At 48.0% G+C, this 20,886-nt stretch overlaps 1 protein-coding gene across 1 annotated transcript; it reads right to left on the bottom strand.

Annotated features, from left to right (window-relative positions):
• Positions 1-6,433: 6,433 nt before the first annotated feature.
• F2RL1 (F2R like trypsin receptor 1) lies at positions 6,434-19,170 on the bottom strand. Its single transcript, XM_056849026.1, has 2 exons — positions 18,501-19,170; positions 6,434-7,533 (listed from the first exon to the last, which is right to left on the bottom strand). Exons 1-2 carry the CDS (start codon positions 19,168-19,170, stop codon positions 6,434-6,436), a joined length of 1,770 nt encoding a protein of 589 aa, XP_056705004.1.
• Positions 19,171-20,886: the final 1,716 nt, after the last annotated feature.

Below are 20,886 nucleotides of genomic sequence, written 5' to 3'. Positions count from 1 at the left end.
GACCCCAATAAGGGGTTTTGGGGGGGGAGGCCTTTGGATTAACTGCCCGGCGGGGGCATTCGGGTGGCCTGCCTCCTCCCAAGTGGCAGGGTACCACACAGTGGCTGCCGCCCATGTGGAACCCGGATCTGCCATCTCAGGCTGTACCCAGCATGGGCTGGGCACAGGATACATCAGCTGGCATCGGGTCACCTGATGTCAGGATTCTGCCTCCATGCTTGCCAATGCCTAATGATGTATAGTTTGTTGTATGTATTAAAAGTTGTGGCCTGTTTTATTCCATACACGTGTTGCGTCATATTTCTTATTCCAGAATGGGTAGAAGCAGGGTAGCCCCTCTCCCGTGGGTGGGGAAGCATCATTGGTCAGGTGGGGGCAGACGGGCCCTGGGACCCCTATCGGCCTGGATCTGCAACCTGCCCCTTATCCTGGCCTGGATGACCCAGGCTAGCCCGATCTCATCAGATCTAAAAAGCTAAGCATGGTTGGCCCTGGTAATTATTTGGATGGGAGATCACAAAGGAATTCCAGAGTCACTATGCAGAGGAAGTCAATGGCAAACCACCTCTGTTAGTCCCCTACAGGGTTGCCATACATCAGCTGTGACTTGATAGCGCTTTACACATACGCACAACCTTCCCCTTGGGATGGAGTAAAATCTAATGTCATTACACTAAGAAAGACCACATGAACACCCAAATAGCAGCAAATATGCAGGGGGTCATTTGTTGGAGCTTCTCAAAAGCCTTGGCAAGTGGTCAGGCCAGGGGGCAAAATAGTATTGATGGCAATTTGAGGGTAGGAGATGCATCCACATCATTACTGCCAGAACAGTTTCAAAAGGCCCACAGGAGACTTTTTGTTACCAGGACCACCTTTGACCTCCAGCATCACACCCTCTTTTCCCAATTTGGCTGCATAAAATAAGGATGCATTTACAGGGGGGAAGGGAATTGTTCTTCCCAAATGACCCCTGCAGAACTTCTCACAAAACAACACAATCGGCAAAAGAAGCTACTTTTTAATATCTAGTCCCACTATACAGAACCCTGAAGCATTCTTACAATAGCTTACAATGCATTTAGGAGTAATAGACAAGACAATTGGCTGTTACCGCACTAGGTATTCCCAGCAATGTATCAAGAGTTTGGAAATGTTATAAAAAACATCGCTTTAAAAGGGTTTTTGGATACCACGGCTAAAAAATGGTTGGAAGATGTCTTCACAGCTAAAGGGGCCAAAGTAAGTGCGAACAGTATTTTTTACAACATTTTCAAACTCTTGATACATCGCTGGGAATATCTAGTGTGGTAACAGCCAACAAGGATAGGTCAGGGAAGCTGGGTGTCGAAAGAGATAAATATAGTCAAGGTGAGGCTAACAGGTTTTGCTGAAGAACTAGGTATGAAGAAGGGTGGATGTCTTCTATAAGGGTGGATGTCTTCTATACAAATAAATGCTCAGCCACAAAGTTTATTGGGTGACACTGGGTCAGCAACTACCTCTCTACCTGAACTATCTCATACGGTTGTTAAGAGGATAATGAAGGGATATAATATATACTCTGCAAGCTTTTTATCTCTTGTCTTGCTCTTTGGGAGCCAGAGTGGTGTAGTGGTTAAGAGCGGTGATTTGGAGCGGTGGAGTCTGAGCTGGAGAACTGGGTTTGATTCCCCACTCCTCCACATGAGTGGCAGAGGTTAATCTGGTGAACTGGATTTGTTTCCCCACTCCTACACATGAAGCCAGCTGGGTGACCTTGGGCAAGTTCACCTACCTCACAGGTTGTCTGTTGTTGGGAGGGGAAGGGAAGGTGACTGAAGCCGGTTTGAGTCTCCCTTAAGTGGTAGAGAAAGTCGGCATATAAAAACCAACTCTTCTTCTTCTTCTTCTTCTTCTAACATTGCAGGCACAGAAAACACAGTAAAAAGGTGGATAAGAAATAGGACTGATAGAAGAGCAGCCTGCATAAAGCAGAAAGGCTAAGGCAAAATAAGGGTTGAAGAAAGTGGAAATACAGAGCTTATCTAGACGTTATGTCATCAAGACCACATGTTTTTACCAGTTGCAGTCTGTGACTCCAAGCACATCGCCAAATGGTGACTTGTCCTGTTTGGGTCAATGAGAGCCTCTAAACATAGGCAGGAAACGTTCACAACACTGAAACACACCAGTGAATGTTTGTTGACGTTAACGCACAATGGGGAGAATTTAAGTGTGGGGGAACACCTGGTTGCCATGGTAAAGGCAAACCCATCAAACCAGGTAAAGGCAATATAGGACAAAGAGGAAGAAAACTTAAAATCAGCTTCTATTAAGACAGAGATCTTGATTATGGAGTCCACGGGCAACAGGGCACTTGCCAATGTGCTTCCTGGTGCCTCCTTTAGTCTTGGGGAATAAAATTCAAAGGGTCTTGAGTGGAGCTATAAAACCAAAACAGGGAAATTTGGGTCATTCTGCCAGCTGACTCACTAGCGAAGTGCTGGGCTAATCTTGGGTAGGTGCATGACAGCTACAAACACAGACTTTATGCTGTGTCTTGTGGCTGCACAGGGAGCTATTCCCCACTTTCCTTGGAACTGGAAGCCAAAGAGCATCTTTTTGGTTAAAACAAGCTGCTGCTCCCAACTTTGGGGCATCTCCTAGGAGCAAAAGATTCTTCTGAAGAGCCTAGAAAGCATCATTTCTGTATCTGCAGGGGAGCCCCATCTGGAAATATGCCTTTTTGAATTAGAGCCCACTTCTTCAGATGTATGGGCTGGAACCTCCGGTCTAACTCTGACATAAAAATGAAAATATTAAGAAACCAATGGGAAAATATCCCAGGATACTTAGATGCAGAGTTTTTTTCAACAGAAGAACTGCACTGAGAGAGACCATTTCCCCCCCTTTAATGAGTTTCAGTTCAGCAATTTCATGCTGATTGCATTTCCTAAGGCTTAAATAAAGACCAGGGAATTCCTCAGCTATTACACATATTTAATCAGCTTAACTAAACTAGGGGAATCTGTGTTACCTCAAATACGGCTGTTGTGAATAGTCACTGTAATCGCACAGTGTAAGAGTAAGAATGATCAGAGAAACCCAAATCCCCCACCCCCGGTAATGTCCGTTCATGAGTCACTGTTCCATGCATGTCTCTAGACTGGAAGGAAAAGAAGTCCAGAACGGTGACTCAGGCAACAGGAAATCCCTCTGAAGGTAGGCAGTTCTTTTGTGTGTTTTTATATCTGGAGCACGAGACCCAGTCACCCCTGATGCAGAGCTATTACTCAAGCAATCTAATTAGAAAGAGGCAGAGGCTAAAGCACGGATTTCGTCATGCGAAGATTCAGTGGCTGCCCTTTGCCACAGATGGGTGCTTTTGGCTTACTAGAGTTGTCAGTTCACTTTTTGTCACGGTTCATGGGTATGTTCCCAAGACATACTAGAGTGCACAGTGCATGGTTTCAGAATTGCTACTATAGGCCTAGGGCTCCACAAAAAGTCGGGGATCATGTAACCCTCTCGATGTAATCTGGTCGAGTATGCTAAAATGCCATTATCAGAACTTTTGATCTATTATTTTAAAAGAACCAAATATAAACTGAACACATCAGGGAGGGAGGTTCTATTTTGGCCCTTCCCAGAGTGTGCTAATTTTCCACATTACAGGGAAGTATTAATGTACAGGAACTTTGAAAAATGTAATCTCACCCCTCTAAGTCTGAAATGGTACAATCCATTCTACCGCCTCAGTACTCTTTGGTCCTGTTTCCATCTAGTTCTTCTACAGGCCTAGATGAGACTGAGTTGGAGAATGGAATGGGTTAAACCCATCATGGTTGCTCAAGTATGATGTCAGAGTACAAACAATGAGTTTTTTTTTAAAATAAGTTCAGAGAAATCTAATATACACAGATCTAGGATGCAATTCTAATATGACAAATCTGAAAGCGACAAGTGACGCTTCAGCGCAAAAAGTGCCAACACCAAGGCAAATGTGTTTAGTATTGACAGCCTATATGATGTTCAGGTAAGATGATGTTGAAGTCAGAGTGGTGAAGTGGTTAAGAGTGGCGGACTCTAATCTGGAGAACTGGGTTTGATCCCCCACTCCTCCACATGAAGGTCAGATTCTAATCTGGTGAACCGGGTTTGTTTCCCCACTCCTCCACATGAAGCCTGCTGGGTGACCTTGGGCTAGTCACAGTTCTTTCAGAACTCTCTCAGTCCCACCTACCTCACAAGGTGTCTGTAGTGGGGAGGGAAGATGATTGTAAGCGGCTTTGAGACTCCCTAAAGGTAGAGAAAAGCTGGGCATAAAAACCAACTTTTCTTCTTCTGGTGTTGAGCCAGGACTTGATAGTATGGGAGTCAAAAATCCCTGCCCGGCTATCAGGCTGTTCGCGTGACCATGGTCCAATTGTTCTGTCATCCTAACCAACCTCACAGAGTTGTTATTATAAAACAGAGATGAACGTATTCCACCCTGAGCTCCTTTGAAGAATAAAGGGATAAAATAGCTATCTATCTAATTCCCAACTGTGCCCCCTGCCTGCAAATACTTAAATCCACAGATGGGGGGCACAATTTTCCCCAACAGGTTTTTCTACAGACTTTAGGAGACCTCCTGGGTCTGCAGAAAAATCTGAAATTAAACAACAACAATGGGGGGGGGGTTAAATCCCCCATGATTGGGGGGAATGGGACTTCCCCCTGTGAAGGAGAGGTGGTATTCCTCCTGGAAGGGGGGTTCTCCCTCACACGGGTTTTGTGGGCCCCCACTTGTAATATGTAATACTGGGTAGATACTGATGTTTGTTACATCACAATGCCATTCCCCCATCTTTTTTTTTTTTTGGACTGAACACTTAATTGACTAATTGTTTCTTAGATTTGAACACTCATGAACTGAAGGCACCCCATTAGACTCAAGGAGTAAGAGGCTTGGCGAACTGAATCAACTATCACACTGACTTGCTTATACTTCAGTATTCTTCATGCTAGACATTTTGCTGGTTTCTTTAAATGATGCACAAGAGAACCAAAGCTATTCAAGAATCTATTTATATATTTAAAAAATCAAGCTATTGAAGTGAAATTGCTGCAAACCAGTTTGAGAAGCAGCACATCATTTACATGCTACAAACAGAATAACCAATACTTATTAAATATGTTTAAAAGAAAATGGTGTATGTGTATCAGTGCAAACAATGACAACCTGGTCTTCCAAGTCCCTCACAGATTCCTATATTGGCAACAGATAGGTTTGGCAAACATTTGAACAATTGGTTTCCATACTGCTACATATGTGTTATAAGATACAACTGCGTCTGTCATCAACAAAGAGTACCATTGCTAAAAACGGTTCATCTGTTTAACAGATCACCGACAAGACTTCTGCTATCCTCTGATACAGTGTGTGTGGGTGTGTTAATTGCCGTCAAGTCGCTTCTGACTCATGACAACCCTAGGAATCAATGTCCTCCAAAATGTCCTATCTTTGACAGCCTTGCTCAGATCTTGCAAACTGAGGGCTGCTTTATAGAGTCAATCCATCTCTTGTTGGGTCTTCTTTTCCTGCTGCCTTCAACTTTTCCTAGCATGATTGTCTTTTCCAGTGACTCGTGTCTTCTCATAATGTGTCCAAAGTACGACAGCCTCAGTTTAATCATTTTAGATTCTAGGGTCAGTTCAGGCTTGGTTTGATCTAAAACCCACTGATTTGTTTTTTTTTTGGTGGTCCAGGGGATCCGTAACACTCTCCTCCAACACCACATTTAAAAGGAATCTACTTTCTTCCTATCAGCTTTCTTCATTGTCCAGCTCTCACACCCATACATAGTAATAGGGAATACCATGGCATGAATTAATCGGATCTTGGTTGCCAGTGACACATCCTTACACTTCAGAATCTTCTTCATGGATGCCCTTCCCAGTCTTAATCTCCCTTTTGGTTGATGTTGGAACCAAGGAATAGAAAGTCTTCAAGAATTTCAATTTCCTCGTCAGCCTTAAAGTTGTGTAATTCTCCTGTAGTCATTGTTTTTGTCTTCTTGATGTTCAGCTGCAGCCCTGCTTTGGCACTTTCTCCTTTAACTTTCAGCAGTAGTCGTTTCAAGTCTTCGCTATTTTCTGCCAGTTCTGATATAATGTACTTGGGTATTATAATAGCCACTTGGCTTATCAGTAACACACACACACAAGGTCCTTTTTACACACGACTGCTCTGCAAAACCAGAGCCCATCTGATCCTACTGCCTATCTTTCCATTTGCGAGCAAGATTGCTAGCATAAGCCACGAGTTCCTAGAGGAAAGAGAAGAGCAGGAGTTGCCAGTTCGGATAAATTTCTAGCGTGAATGAAACTTTGCCAGAGTTCCATTTCAAAAAGCAGAAAGCTCTCTGCCCCACAGGTTGAGGCTTTCCTGCCTTCCCCAAATACTCACTTAGTACGTTGACCTAGTCGTGTTTGAACTAGACGAATAAGAAGGGAATTTCCGTGGGTATCTGTTTGAAGAGAGGGAGACTTGCATCCTCTTTGTGGCGCGCACGCTTCTACAGAGAAGCGCATTTTTAAGATTGTCCCTGAAGTCTTTTGAAACGAAGTAATAGACGAATGGATCGATGCAGCTGTTCAGAGTAGCCAGGCACAGTGCTGTGATGTATGATGCATATACATCGCCAACGTGGTGGTTTTTGATCTGGGAGTAGTGCACCACAAGCAGGATGTTGCTAGGCAGGAAGCAGATCAAATACATGCAAAGTACTGTAATGATGAGCTTGATGGCTCTTTTCCGTTTCTTCCCAATATTCACATCTGTTATGGAAGCATTCAGAGTCTTGATCATGAGAATGTAAGCAGCAGATGTAAGAACAGCTGGAAATAGGAAGACCCCAATTGCAAGGGAAAGGAAGTAATTGTACATGTCGCCTGCCAAGACCGTGTCGGGTAAGACATCGTGACAAGTCGTGATGCCCAAGTCAGAGAGATAAACCGTTTGGTCGACAAGGTACAATGGGATGGTGCCCAGAAAAATCAGAATCCATATTGCCACTGAAATTCCCACAGCAATGTCTGCCTTCTTTCTTGAGTGAAGAATGGGGTTCACAATTACCCAGTACCTTTGTACACTGAGGCAGGTCATAAAAAGAATGGAGCAGTACATGTTCCCATAGAAGAACCCAACCAGTACTTTGCAGAGGCCTTCCCCAAAGATCCAGTTATTGCCATTGACATGGTATGCAATCTTCAGGGGGAACCAGACCACAAAAAGCAGATCCGCCAGTGCCAGGTTAGCCATATAGATCACTGCTGGATGCTTCTTCTTGGTTCTTGCCAAGAAGACCCACAGAGCCATGGCATTGCTTGGTAAGCCAACAACGAACACCACAATATAGATCAAAGGCAGGAAAACTGTAGTCAATTTCCCAGTAAGGATCTGAGCTGCAAACTCATCCACACCGTATGCATCTTCTGAGCTATTGCTTGCATTGATCCTCTGACGAATGAAAGTTCTCCCTTTCGATCTGGCAGCTTGATTTTTCACTACAGGGGAGGAAAAAGACAAAGGTGAGAGAAAATTTGCAAACATCTAACATTTTTTAGCAGTGAGCAGACTTATTTATCTTTGTTTCAAAAGTCTTAATGCATTTTCATTATTAATCCTGGTTTCTTTTGCTCCCCCCGCCCGCAATTTCCCCCTCACTTAATGTGCCACACTGGTGCTGGACATACTGTTGCTGACCTAGCAGGGGACCAAGGGAAGAGAACCTCACCTCTCTGTCTCACTAGACTTTAGTCAGGGATGATGAGACTTTAGTCAGGCATGATGAGACTCCCTAGCACAGCACCCCAGAAAGAGGAGCGGAAGCTTGGGGCAGGGGAGGTGTGGATGGGAAAGAGGTTGTTTGCTCGACAACACCAGCAGCACTAGTATCATGCAGTACAGTAAAGGGGAAAGAAAGAGAAATGCCTCCATGTCTAGGGTTGCCAGGTCCGTCTTCGCCACCAGCGGGAGGTTTTTGGGGTGGAGCCTGAGGAGGGTGGGGTTTGGGGAGGGGAGAGACCTCAATGCCATAGAGTCCAATTGCCAAAGTGGCAATTTTCTCCAGGTAAACTGATCTATATCGGCTGGAGATCAGTTGTAATAGCAGGAGATCTCCAGCTACTACCTGGAAGTTGGCAACCCTATCCATGTCAGTCAAATCATACCTTCCCCTCCTGACCTCTGTGTGAAAGGGAATCAGGCTGCAGAAGAAAAACTAGGTGAAGCGTTTTTATGAAACCAAAATGACCCGCCATCCTGGCCCCATGTACAAGTCCCAATACTTCCTTGCGAAGGGAAGATGGGACATATAGTTTCCCCCCTTGCACCCACCAAGTGTTGGTCCGTTCCAGGCCAGTGGGGAGGAGATGGTGCTCCTCCTCCTGTAAGGAGGCGTCCCGGAGTCGCTGTTGGAATGCTTCCGGGATACCCTTGAGCGTAGGGGGGGTCTCTGGTTGGCGGGCTTGGGACCGGGTGGTGACGGCCAAGCCAGGGACTTCCCCTCGCTGTTCGGGAGTGAACAGGGAGTCGACGGGGCGATCGAAATCGTTGCGATACTGGGGAAGTCGTGACAAAGCATCGGCTAGGGCATTTTCTTTGCCAGGGACATGTTTGAGGGTGAACCGGTGGGAAATCACATACCCCAGAAATGTAATAGAAGGTTGGTGGAATTCACACTTGGACACCTTAGCATACAATTTGTGCTCCCGCAGCCGCTGGAGCACTTCCCGCACTAGGCGCACATGTTCTTCCATGGTCTCAGAGTAAATAAGAATGTCATCGAGAAATACCACCACCCCCCGAAACAGTAAATCATGCAAAACTTCATTAATTAATTGCATAAAGACACTCGGAGCCCCCGAAAGTCCGAACGGCATGACCAGGTACTCAAACATCCCAAAACAACTGGAAAAGGCCGTTTTGGGTTCGTCTCCTTCTTTGATGCGAATGCGGTGGTAGGCTTCTACCAAGTCCAGTTTGGTGAAGATTCGCCCCTCCTTTAATTGTGCTAGAAGGTCAGGAATAAGAGGGAGGGGGTAAGCATTAGACTGGGTGACTGCGTTCAGTCTGCGAAAGTCAATACACAGTCTTAAATCTCCCGTCTTTTTCTTTACAAAGAAAGCTGGGGCTGAATAAGGAGCCTTGGAGGGGCGTATGAAACCCCTCGCCAGATTGACATCCAGATAGTCTCGCAATACAGTCTTTTCACTAGGGCTCATGGGGTAAACCTTTCCCTTAGACAGTTTGCCTTCCCCTACAATCTCGATTGCACAGTCCGTTTCTCTGTGGGGAGGCAGTTCGTCGCACTCTCTAACATCGAAAACATCGGTAAATTGCGAGTACTCGGAGGGTAATTGAGGAGAGCCTGGGGCGGGGGACCCTACCAGTGTGGCGGCTGGAGTTCTGAGTACCCGTTCCTTGTCATGCAACCCACAGGGGTTGTCGGGGAAGGAAAGCACCCGTTTAACCCAATCAATGGAGGGATTGTGTCCCCTTAACCAGTTCATCCCTAACACCACAGGGGTTACAATAGGGGCGATGGTGAAATACAACCGTTCCCAATGTTCCCCCACGGACATAATCACGGCTGCAGTTCTGTGGGTCACAGGGCCCCGTTTAAAGTCACTCCCGTCCATTTGGGAAAAACGGAGGGGTCCCGGAAGCCGCTTGCGCCGGACACCCAACTTCTTGGCAGTTTCCTCATTTATCATGGTGCGGGCACACCCCGAGACGACCAACGCGGGGACCTCTAACGGGGGACCCCCTTTGGGTAGGGACAGATGAACACGCACAAATACATTGTCCTCTTGGGCGCTTACCATCGGTGGAGCTCCTTGCACAACGATGGGGACGGTCCGCTGCGGAGCCCCCTCTACAGCAGACCGACGGCGTTGTTTGCCGGCTGTTCCCACTCTTCCTCCTCGCTGGAAGAGGGGGACGGGGTGGTGGCCTCCGGGGAGCCGTCCGAATCAAAGACGGTATTTGTAATCCGGGACCCCGATGGGACTGTAGAGTCGGATGCCCCATCCTGGGGGCGCGCGTGGAGAGCGGAGGGTGCGCCGGAGCGCCGGCTCAGTGGTCCACTTCTGCGGCGAGGCTGGCTGTCGGCGGCCGGTTTCGTCGGCTCGGCCTGGGTTTGGCGGGGGGGGGGCGGACGGCCTGAGCGAGAGGGGCATTGCGATGCAAAGTGACCCTTTCCCCCGCAGATCAGGCAGACGCCGGCCTCGAACCGCTTGCGGCGTTCCGCGGCCGAGAGCCCCCCGCCACCCCCTTGCCGGAGTTCCCGGCCACGGTCACTTCGGGGCCTGGGGTCTCGCCCAAGCCGTTGCTTGGACAAGTTCAGGAGTTGTTTGCGATTCTCGATGTCAGAAGCATGGCGAACCCAACCTTCCACATCCGGGGGGTTCCCTTGCATGAAGGCCCAATGTTGGAGGTCTGGGTTGAGACCCTCCCTGAAACATTGTACCAAGGTAGCTTCACTCCAGTCCAGAATTCGGCTAGCCAGTGACTGGAACTCACTTGCATACTGCGCCACCGACTTAGTCCCTTGGCGCAGTTGCATCAGGGAGGCTTTAGCCCGCTCACCCAGAGTCGGGTCCTCAAAACGGTTTCGGAGTGCTACCATGAACTCGTCCAGGGTTCGCAGCACCGGCGAGCGGAGTTCATACTGCAACACCATCCAGGCAGCCGCCTCTCCTTGCAGTAAGGAAGCCACGTACTGCACCCGGGACTCCTCAGAAACGAAGGTTCGGCCTTGTTCCCGCATAAAAATGTCTACTTGGACCATAAAAAAGGTCAACTGGTCCCCCGACCCGTCATACGTGACTTTCAGGTCCCGACGGGCCGGGGGGGCAGGGGTTGCGGGCGGAACTACCGGCGCCCCGTCTGGGGGAGCACCGGCTGGAGGTTGCAACTTCAGCGCATCTAGGGCCGTGGCCATCTCACCCATTACGCGTTGCATGGTCTCCATCTGCTCCTGCATAGCCCGGCGGTCTTCCTGCCACTGCTTTCGTTCTTCCTCCATGAGGGCCTCTTTGCGGGCCGGGTCCCCTTCGAGTCCCGTGCTGGGGAAGGCCAACCGGCGATCCTTCGCCGCAGTCCGCGAGAGCGACCAGCCCTTGGGAGAGTCCAGCCAATAAGTAAGCCCCCGGGGACGTCCGTCCCGATCTTGGTCGGGGGCGCGACCCATCGGTTTCTTTGGCTTGGCCCCCTCCTCCTTCGGGTCCGGCTTCTCCGGCTCGTCCGGTTCCTTGGGGGCATCGGGGATAGGGGTAGTGTCCTCGTCGGCTGACATTCTGTCCAAAGCGGTACAGCTGCAGTCCGAGAGGCAAGGACTTGCAACTTAATGTGAGAGATCCCCCCTCTCTGAGTTTGCTTCTCCAAATCAGTTGCTCAGACGTTGATACAGAAACAATAGATTTATTGAAGCCTTCAGGAGATGAGACAGGCACAGGTAGAAAGTTGCAAGTGAGGGGCTATACGGGTTTACAGAATATATTGACTCCAGGGCACTGGGGCACTGGGGTTCACACTTATTGTTATGGGAAGTTACAAGCTTGGCATAATACAAAACATCAGACGGATCCCAGGAAGTCTGGTGCGGCTATCACACTTCCAAGGCCGCACCGGCCTGAGGGAGTACTGGCAGGAAGAACAGCGGGGGGGAAGATACATGGGCCATCAGGCCTGGCGCCTGAGATCAGAAGGTGTGAACTGCTTTTACGAGTTCACTGATAACACCGCAGGTGATGGAAAGCAGAGACACAAAGACAGAGACCCTCACAGGGGGACATACATGATCAAATATTTCCCTTGCAAAACAAAACAAAAAGCATTCCGAGACGTAGCTAATTAGACGTAGCTAATTAGTATGCCAAGGTTAATATTCTAACATTCTAGGCTTTTGTGTGTGTGTGTGTGTGTGAGAGAGAGAGAGAGAGAGAGAATTCAATCAATTAAGCCTCAGTCATCTGGACACAAGTTTTCCATCTTAACGGAGATACATATGAAGTACTAGTAGGTCACAACAGACCTCCATCCTAGCCAGCCAAAGCACTTTCCCCAAACCCACACTTTACTAAAGCAAAGCTATGGGGTAATTTGTAGAGGAGAATCAGAAGGTAAGAAAGGGGCTTCCTGTACCCGACCCTTTTCCTCTTCTCTCCCAAGACCCAATTTCCTCCATGATCATTCCAATTCTGCATGAGAATGCCACTCTATCCCAGAGGGGCTGTGGTTTATGGCAGCGCCACAGCTGGGGAGCTACATGCTCAATCTGCTACTTGTGTGGACGGGCAATGAGCAAGCACCACTGTGCCCACCCTAGCTCTCTTTGTCCTGCATGATAAAACAAACTTGGCATTGGGAACACACACTTCTTCCCTAATCAAATGCAAATAGGTTGAGCATTGGACAAAGTACTCTTTACTGCCTATTAACATGAATAGATTTTACTTTACAGTTAATAAGGACCAAACCCTACTACAGCAAGACTCTTGTTTCATGGCCAAATTAATCCCTTTGAGTGGTTAGTTTATTACTACTTGTTGCTAACTGGGCCCACTGACTAAAGGCTTACTCATTGAGTAGTTATTCATGCAAAACCAGGGCACTTTCTTTTGTTGTTGATGCTGCTCAAGCACAGGCCACGCTGTGTGAAGAACACACCTGAAACTTCTTGAAAAACTAGAATGAAAAAGGTCTGTGTTTTCACTTTGAGTAAGAGGGTACACAAATAATAGTAGGAAGTGGAAGGCGAGAAAATTGGACCCAGATTATAGCCATGTACCTTCTTATCCTCTAGAAATCTTAGCCCTGGGCCCTGCCCAGGAAGTCACAACCTGAACTTCGTTCCCTCCAACTGCATTTTAAACACATTCCATTTCTTTCCACCATAAGGAATTTTATACGGTGCTTTGCTTTTTTAATCATGCAAACTAACTACTGTGGACTCAAAAGGGACTGTTTGCTTCTTCCATGCCTGCAAAATAAAACGCTCACATTACCGCAAAACACCAGCCCCCAATAATTGAGTTAGGGTCCCCAGTGAAGTGCAGATAGGACCACAGCTGGGGTTGCCAGGTCCCTCTTTGCCGCCGGCAGGAGATTTTTTGGGGTGGAGCCTGAGGAGGGTGGGGTTTGGGGAGAGGAGGGACTTCAATGCCATAGAGTCCAATGGCCAAAGCGGCCATTTTCTCCAGGGGAACTGATTGCTATTGGCTGGAGATCAGTTGTAATAGCAGGAGATCTCCAGCTACCACCTGGAGATTGGCAACCCTAACCATAGCACCATAAGAAGATGCAATGCATGATAACCAAACTGTTACTTTTTTAAACACACACATTGTGTCAAACATAGTACAGCACTTGCAGTGATAGTATAAGATTCACTTTGCATGGTATGTTCAGCCACTGATTAAACATTTCCTGCCCTGTGCAAACGAGAGAACATTACAACTAATATAGACAAGCTTTCATATATTCTACATTCTCAAACTGCAGGCCAGAACTGGCTAGAACTCCCCCCACCCCCACAACTTCCCATGGTTCCAACACCAATATCACTTGTGTGTCTTGTATCCAAGTACAGTATCCAAGTACAGTAAAGTTTAAATACTTATATTAAAATCACAGAGTTGGAAGGGGCCAGATAGCCCATCTACTCCAATCCCCTGCTCAGTGGAGGATCAGCATAATGCATCCCTAAGAAGTGTTTGTCCAGCAGCTGCTTGAAGACTGCCAGTGAGGGGGATCTCACCACCTCCCTAGGCAGCCTGCTGAACTACTCTTATTGTAAATTTTCTCCCTAATATACAGCCAGTACCTTTCCACTCATAATTTGTACCCATTCTTGCGAGTCCTAATCTCTGCTGCCAACAGGAACAGCTCCCTGCCCTCCATTAAGTGACAGTTGTTCAAATACTTAAAGAGAGCTATCATGTCCCCCCTTAATCTCTTCTTCTCCAAGTCCCTCAGCCTTTTCTCGTATGGCTTGGTCTCCAGGCCCCTGATCATCCTCGTCGCTCTCCTCTGCACCTGCTCCATTCTGTCTACATCCTTTTTGAAGTGAGGCCTCCACAACTGCACACAGTACTCCAGGTGCGGCCTGACCATTGGGTGTATAGTGGGACTATGACATCTTGCGACTTGGATGTTATGCCCCTATTGATCCACCCCAAGACATTAGCCTTTTTCGCCACTGCATCACACTGACTGCTCATATTTAGCTTACATTCCCCCATACCCCAAGATCTTGTTCACATACATTGCTACCCAGAAGTGTATCCTCCATCCAGTATGTGAGCTTCTCATTATTGTTACCCAGATGTAGAGCTCTGTTCTTATCCTTGTTGAATTGCATCTTGCTCAGATCTGCCCACTTTTCCAGTGTATTCAGATCTCACTGAATCCTATCTCTATTCTGTGGTGTTTGCTACTCCTCCCAGTTTGATGTCATCTGCAAATTTAATGTAGTCCCTCCACCCCTCATCATTTATTCATTGAAATCATTTATTAAAATACTGAATAAGTACCAGGACCAGGACCGAGCCCTGTGGCACCCCACTGGTCACCTCCCTCCAACCAGATGATATGTCATTGACAACTACTCTTTGGGTGTGGTTCTCCAACCAGTTCCCTAGCCATCTAACTATCCTATAGTCCAGGCTGCAGTCCTTCAGTTTACCCAGCAGAACATCATGGGGAACCCTGTCAAAAGCTTTACTGAAATCTAGGTAAACAACGTCGATGACTTTCCCACAATCCAGTAAACTTGTCCCTCAATCAAAGAAGGAAACAAGGGTTTGTGTGGCAGGACCTGTTGGGGACAAATCCATGCTGACTTCCCCGAATCACCAAGTTGTCCTTCAGGTGCTCACAGACTTACCCCTTTAAAATCTGCTCCAGTATCTTCCCTGGGACAGATGTCAGATTGACTGGTTTGTCCATATATAAAGGAATTACAACTAAAGTAGAATGGAGGAGGATTGTAGTTCACTGCAATGATTATTCTGGGTATAACCTTGTTTCTACTACATTGTTATTTCCCTTTGTCATGCCACTACCTTGCCGAGCCAGTTGTTGTTCACATTCTCTACTAATTCTTTGCCTTGCTCATTGGATGTTTCGTGCTGCATAATTGCATTGTTTTTCATTCTATAAACTGACTTGAGTCGCAGCGACAAAGGCGGCTATAAAGTACATAAATAAATGTATGTTTGCATTCCTTGTTCACCTTGCCTGCCACGTCCTTCCAGTTCTCTCCGTGTTGAACTTCAGGCCTACATCATTTGTTTATGCCAACAAGCTCCATATACACGGGTGGCATGGCATAAGGAGGAACAATATTGGGGCATGCAGCCAGCACATCAGAGCACTTAGCCAGACCAGAGCTTTATTATCCTCATTACAGTTGAGTTCCAAAAGCCGCAGCAGTGTATTACATTTTTATTAGGATCAACAAAGATCATGCAAAGTAGTGAGCTTTTGACTTTCCCAGAACTCTTAATCAGGTTGGGTGCTTAGTACAAAAACCAAAAAAAAAAAAAAAAGGGAGGCAGGTAAAAGAGAAAAAGATGTTACAAGGCATGATAGAGAAGACCCCAGCCTGTAGTTGGCAGTCTTAAAAAGAGATACAGCATGTGTTGCAGATTGTATTGGAATGGATGGTGCTGAGTGCAGAACAGGTTACAAGATTCACCGAAGTTGACAGGCTAGAAAAGTGTGTGTGTGTGTGTGTGTGTGAGAGAGAGAGAGAGAGAGAGAGAGAGAGAGAGAGAGAGAAAGAGAGAAAGAGAGAAAGAGAGAGAGAGAGAGAGAGAGAGAGAGAGAGAGAGAGAGCGCCAGCGTGGTGTAGTCATTAAGAGTGGTGGATTGGAGCCCTGGACTCTGATCTGGATTCCCCACTCCTCCACATGAGTGGCAGAGGCTAATCAGGTGAACTGGATTTGTTTACCCACTCCTACACACGAAGCCAGCTGGGTGACCTTGGGCTAGTCACACTCTCTCAGCCCCACCTACCTCACAGGGTGTCTGTTGTGGGGAGGGGAAGGGAAGGTGATTGGAAGCCGGTTTGATTCTGCCTTAAGTGGTAGAGAAAGTTGGCATATAAAATTCTTCTTCTTCTGTGTGTGTGTATGGAGAGAGACCACTATCTCTTTGGAAATAGAAAGCAGTTAATATATGTTCAAGGGACAATGTAGCCAACATTCCAGATTTATGCAAGAGCGCTTGCCTTGATATTCGCAATAAAGGTCTCATTTCTCAGAAATTTCTTAGGAGTGGATGATGTTAATGAGATTACAAGACTTCTTTCCAAAAAAGATCAAAGTGATACACAACAGTCAGCTTCCATTAACAAGAAGGCAGATAAGTCATTGGGGCTGGGGGCTGCCGAAAGGGGGCCTGTATCACCATGGAACCCAGGCAGGGCCCCGCTAAAGGACAGCAGCAGCATGCTGTTCCAATCAAGCACTTTGTGTACGTTCTTCAGACTGTGAAAGGATCCAAGGGGAATCTTTGTGTGGGAGCCCAGACGGCATTTATCATCCCTGATTCCAGCCTTATTAGCTTGGGGAGCACACAGAAAGCAGGAAACTAATGCTGCTCTAAGCTAGTGGTCTTCAGCCTTTCCAGACCCGGGACCCAACATGAACTCTTATGATGTCACATAACAGAGTATAAGCCACAGTGTCTTGACCTGCCTATGCTAAGAGGGAATTGCCTTCACTTCTCTTGCCCTCCTACTGCCACTCTCCTCATGCATACAAAGAGACGCAAGATGTCCTGGCTCTCTGTGCGCGTGTATGAGCAACAGCAGCAAATAGCAACATACACCCACAAAAAAAGGTCTGCTGGCGATGCGGCAGGGGAGGATGCACAGCCTACCTGAGAGTCCTGAGCTTGGGTTGAACTGCACTGTTCTAAATTGTAAAAATAAATAAATTTAAGATTTCAAGGACTGAAGAAAGCCTGGAAGAAAGGGCTAACACATGGGGGGGGGCAGCAGGAGCAAACAAATGGTCCTATCCCTCACTCACAACTGAGCATGTTGGTTCTTCCAGCGCACTTTTGCCTTTCATGGGGACAGTGTCCTATGAGTGTGGGGCGCCATTCCTGGGAATGTTCAAAAAGCCACATTCCCAGTCACAGGGACAGAGCCAACACATGCACAGTTGGCCACAGCACCATATTTGCGCACAACAAATGTGCACACAGTTGGGATGGGCCAGTGCACTTGGTCATGAGTGGAGCCAGCATGCTCACTCTCCCTTTCCTTCTATGCACATTCACCCTTCAGACGTGCATGTCATTTGTACAGGATTACAAAAGGACTTTGAACTGAAACACTCAGGTGCCTTCAGAGACGTTGTAAATCTGTGGTTTTTGAACTGCATTCTGGGACACCACAAAGTTCTTTTGCAAACTTACAAGGAGTTCATCATGGAGAAGATCTACAGTGTGGGGACAAGGTTCCCCAACAACAATTTCCCCTACAGTCCTATCCTTCCCTCTAACAAACAGTAGTGTGAAGGGTGTGTTCAAGGGCACACTCAATTCATGCAGGGGTAACTACCAAGTCCAACCCGCCTGGCCAGCACTCCAGGCAAGCTGAGTTTGTTCTTTTTAATGTCCCCCATCCTCTGTAATACTCAAAGCAGATGAATCAACACGGAAAGGCTTTCACCAGTGTAGAAAAAGCTTTAAAATTGTAGGTTAAAAATTTCACCTTTAAGTATCTGAATGCCAGTTACAACTACCCAACAGTGACAGAAGAGCACTCTGCATACGCTCAAGAGTACTCTACCCATTAACTCGATATGCCTTCAAGGGATAATCATGCACTGAAAAACAGCCTCTGGGTCTGATTAGTAATTCAAGATAATTCCCAGTGGGTCGCCATGTTAGTCTGTCTGCAGTAGTAGAAAAGAGCAAGAGTCCAGGAGCACCTTAAAGACGAACAAAAACATTTTCTGTAGAAGTGAGCTGTGGCTCACGAAAGCTCCTACCCTGCCAGAAAATATTTTTGTTAGTCTTTAAGGTGCTCCTGGACTCTTGCTCTTTTCTAGTAATTCAAGGTAAGCTTTTTTTTTAAAAAAAAAAAAACACTTCTTGGCAAAGGAGAACCGAAGCCAAAGGGACACCGAACTTCAGAAATAAATTGCTTATGGACAACCTCCCGAAAGCTGCACACTTACTCGGGATCAAGCCCTTCAAAATCCCGTGGGATTGACCTGCCCAAGTTACGCCGAGGGATCAGGCTGCCCTTTTCCGCAAGCGCCCGCGGGACCTAAGCCCAGCGGAGTTCAACTTCCGCTCCGTGGAGTAAACCCGGAGTAAAACCCCTGCCGCTGCCAGAACCCAAGCGCCCCCTGCCCACGGCGAGGGCGACCGAAAGCAACCAGAGGGAGGGCAAGGGCGCCCCCTCCCCCCCTCCCCCCCTAAGCAGGCTGGGGCATCGCCTCCTCACCTGGGTCCGAAGCGACCACCAGCGCGACGCTCACCACCAGGGTCCACAGGCACGGCGGGCCGGGGCGCCCCATGGCCGCGCCTCGTGCCCAAGAAGCGACCCGGCGGCGCTGCGCTTCCTCCTCGGCTGCCCGCGCCTGCGGGACTTTCTGCGATACCTCGGCGAGGGGGCGCGCCAGAGGCGGAGCCTGAGCGCACCTCCGTGACGCTCCTCGGCGGGGCTCGGCGCTGACCTCAGCGCCCCGGAACGCGGCTGGCCGCGGGCGGACTCGTGCTTGGCCCCCCGGGGAGGCGTGGCCAGACACGGCCCTCCTTGGTCGGGACCCAGGCGGCGCCGCAAGCTGCCAGCCCTCCGGGTCGCGCCTGGGGGAACCAGGCTTCCAGTGCCCGCCCTGCATGGAACTCCCTTTGGGCCAATCAGGCCTTTTCTCCCTCTCGATCGTACCTACCTCGCAGGGTTGTCGGGAAGATGCCAGGGGAGGGGAAGAGGGGTTGAGCGCTCCCAACTCCTCTTCTCCTGCGCCGTGCCAATGAACGCCAGCGTGGCGGCAGCGGTGTCGGGGGAGAAGGGGGTGGATTCTCCCAGGCCACCCCTGCGGACTCCGCACTTTTGCAGCCAACCCTGCACCCGGGTGGTGGTGGTAGGGGTCGGGGAAGTGATGTCTGTACATTGTAGGTTATCCGGGCTGGGTAACCGTGGTCTTGGTATTTTCTTTCCTGACGTTTCACCAGCAGCTGTGGCAGGCATCTTCAGAGGAGTAACACTGAAGGACAGTGTCTCTCAGTGTCAAGGGTGTAGGAAAAGTAATATATAGTCAGAAGGGGGTTGGGTTTGAGCTGAGTCATTGTCCTGCAAAAATCATTGTCCTGCAAAAAATGATTCAGCTCAAACCCAACCCCTTTCTGACTATATATTACTCTTCCTACACACTTGACACGGAGAGACACTGTCCTTCAGTGTTACTCCTCTGAAGATGCCGGCCACAGCTGCTGGCGAAACGTCAGGAAAGAAAATACCACGACCACGGTCACACAGCCCGGATAACCTACAAGAACCAATGAACTCTGACAGTGAAAGCCTTCAACAATATTTTTATGTCTGTACATTTGTATGCCGGGATTGCTCCAAGGAACTCAAGGTAGTGTGCGTGCCCCCCTCCCCGGCAGTATTTTGTCCTCACAGCAACCCTGCGAGATAGGCTAGCTGAGGCCTGCAGTCATTCCATGGCTTAGTGGGATTTGAACTCCACTCTCTCAGGTCCTCATCTGTAACGCTCTGACTGTCCATCACATTCTCCTGTTGTTGCTGATCTGGCACCTCAAATAGCTGCTTGGGTTGCTTGGGTGGTGAGAACAATGCACAGCACACTGAGCTCCTTGGAACAAGCATATGATCAAATATAAGTGCTCAGGTAGTACAGGCCAGTGCCTGCACGGGAGACTGCCGGGGAACCAGGTATAAGCTTCTCAGGGCTCCTTGGCGAAAGCAGCTTGAAGTAGGGGTTAGAGTGTTCAACTAGGATTTGGGAAACACAGATTCGAATCCCCACTTTGCCACGGAAGCTCGCTGGGTGACCTTGGGCCAGCCACACATTCTCAGCCATACCTACTCACAGGGTTGTTGTGAGGATAAAATGGAGGACAGCAGAACGATGTAAGCTGCTTTGGGGATACAGGTGAAGTATAAATGAAGCAAATAAGTAAATAAAATAAAAGTAACAGATAAACCATGCGTGTTGTTCCTGATTTTGATCTTTGTGTTCTTCGGGTGAAATGCATACTATTATATTTTACCTTAGAAAATCGCTGTAACAGATCTATATGGGTTAACATGTTGACACAATGATCTATAAAGATCCTGCTGAAAGTAGTACAAGGATAGAATAGTGACAGGCAAGTTACCACAAGCATGAACTTTGGCAATAACTCCTATCCGTATGAGTCAAGCACTACAGTCATTAGTGTTTTTAATCCCTTAACCAGACAGAATGTGGGAGACTTGGCAGTAGTCTTTATATGGCCTTGATTTGAGTCGGAGAGTCAATCTATATTGAAATCATATTGGCTAGACCACCCATTTTCTAACATGTGCGCTAAACAGCAGCATGTCAGAGCCTGACCATTTTGTTTGGCATGTAGAGGCTGTTCTCCTTGCCAAGGGAATGAGCCAAGCTTGCGTCCAGTGTGTCTGGCCAACTATAACCCCCCCCTCCTCACACACAAACACCTTCCCCAGTAAGATTTGTTTTTTGGCACTAAGACAAAAAGTGCGGCCCACCCCTGACCTATAGCATCAACAAATCTGACACTGTACGCTGGAAATAGGTAACAAATTCTGGATTTAGGCCATATTGCTGTGAACTAGCAGGACATATTTAGGAGGCCTG

The sequence above is a fragment of the Euleptes europaea genome, chromosome 4 (assembly GCF_029931775.1).
Source record: "Euleptes europaea isolate rEulEur1 chromosome 4, rEulEur1.hap1, whole genome shotgun sequence".
Classification (NCBI taxonomy): Eukaryota; Metazoa; Chordata; class Lepidosauria; order Squamata; family Sphaerodactylidae; genus Euleptes; species Euleptes europaea.
This window is presented reverse-complemented; position numbering and strand designations above follow the sequence as displayed.

What these genes read in the sequence shown, in the direction of transcription:
- F2RL1 (XM_056849026.1), bottom strand. Translation starts at nt 19,170, where the DNA reads ATGTACAGACATCACTTCCCCGACCCCTACCACCACCACCCGGGTGCA. An exon ending in GGTGGTCGCTTCGGACCCAG is followed by an intron (nt 7,534 to 18,500) that starts GTGAGGAGGCGA and finishes CCTCCCCTGTAG; the next exon opens with TGAAAAATCAAGCTGCCAGA.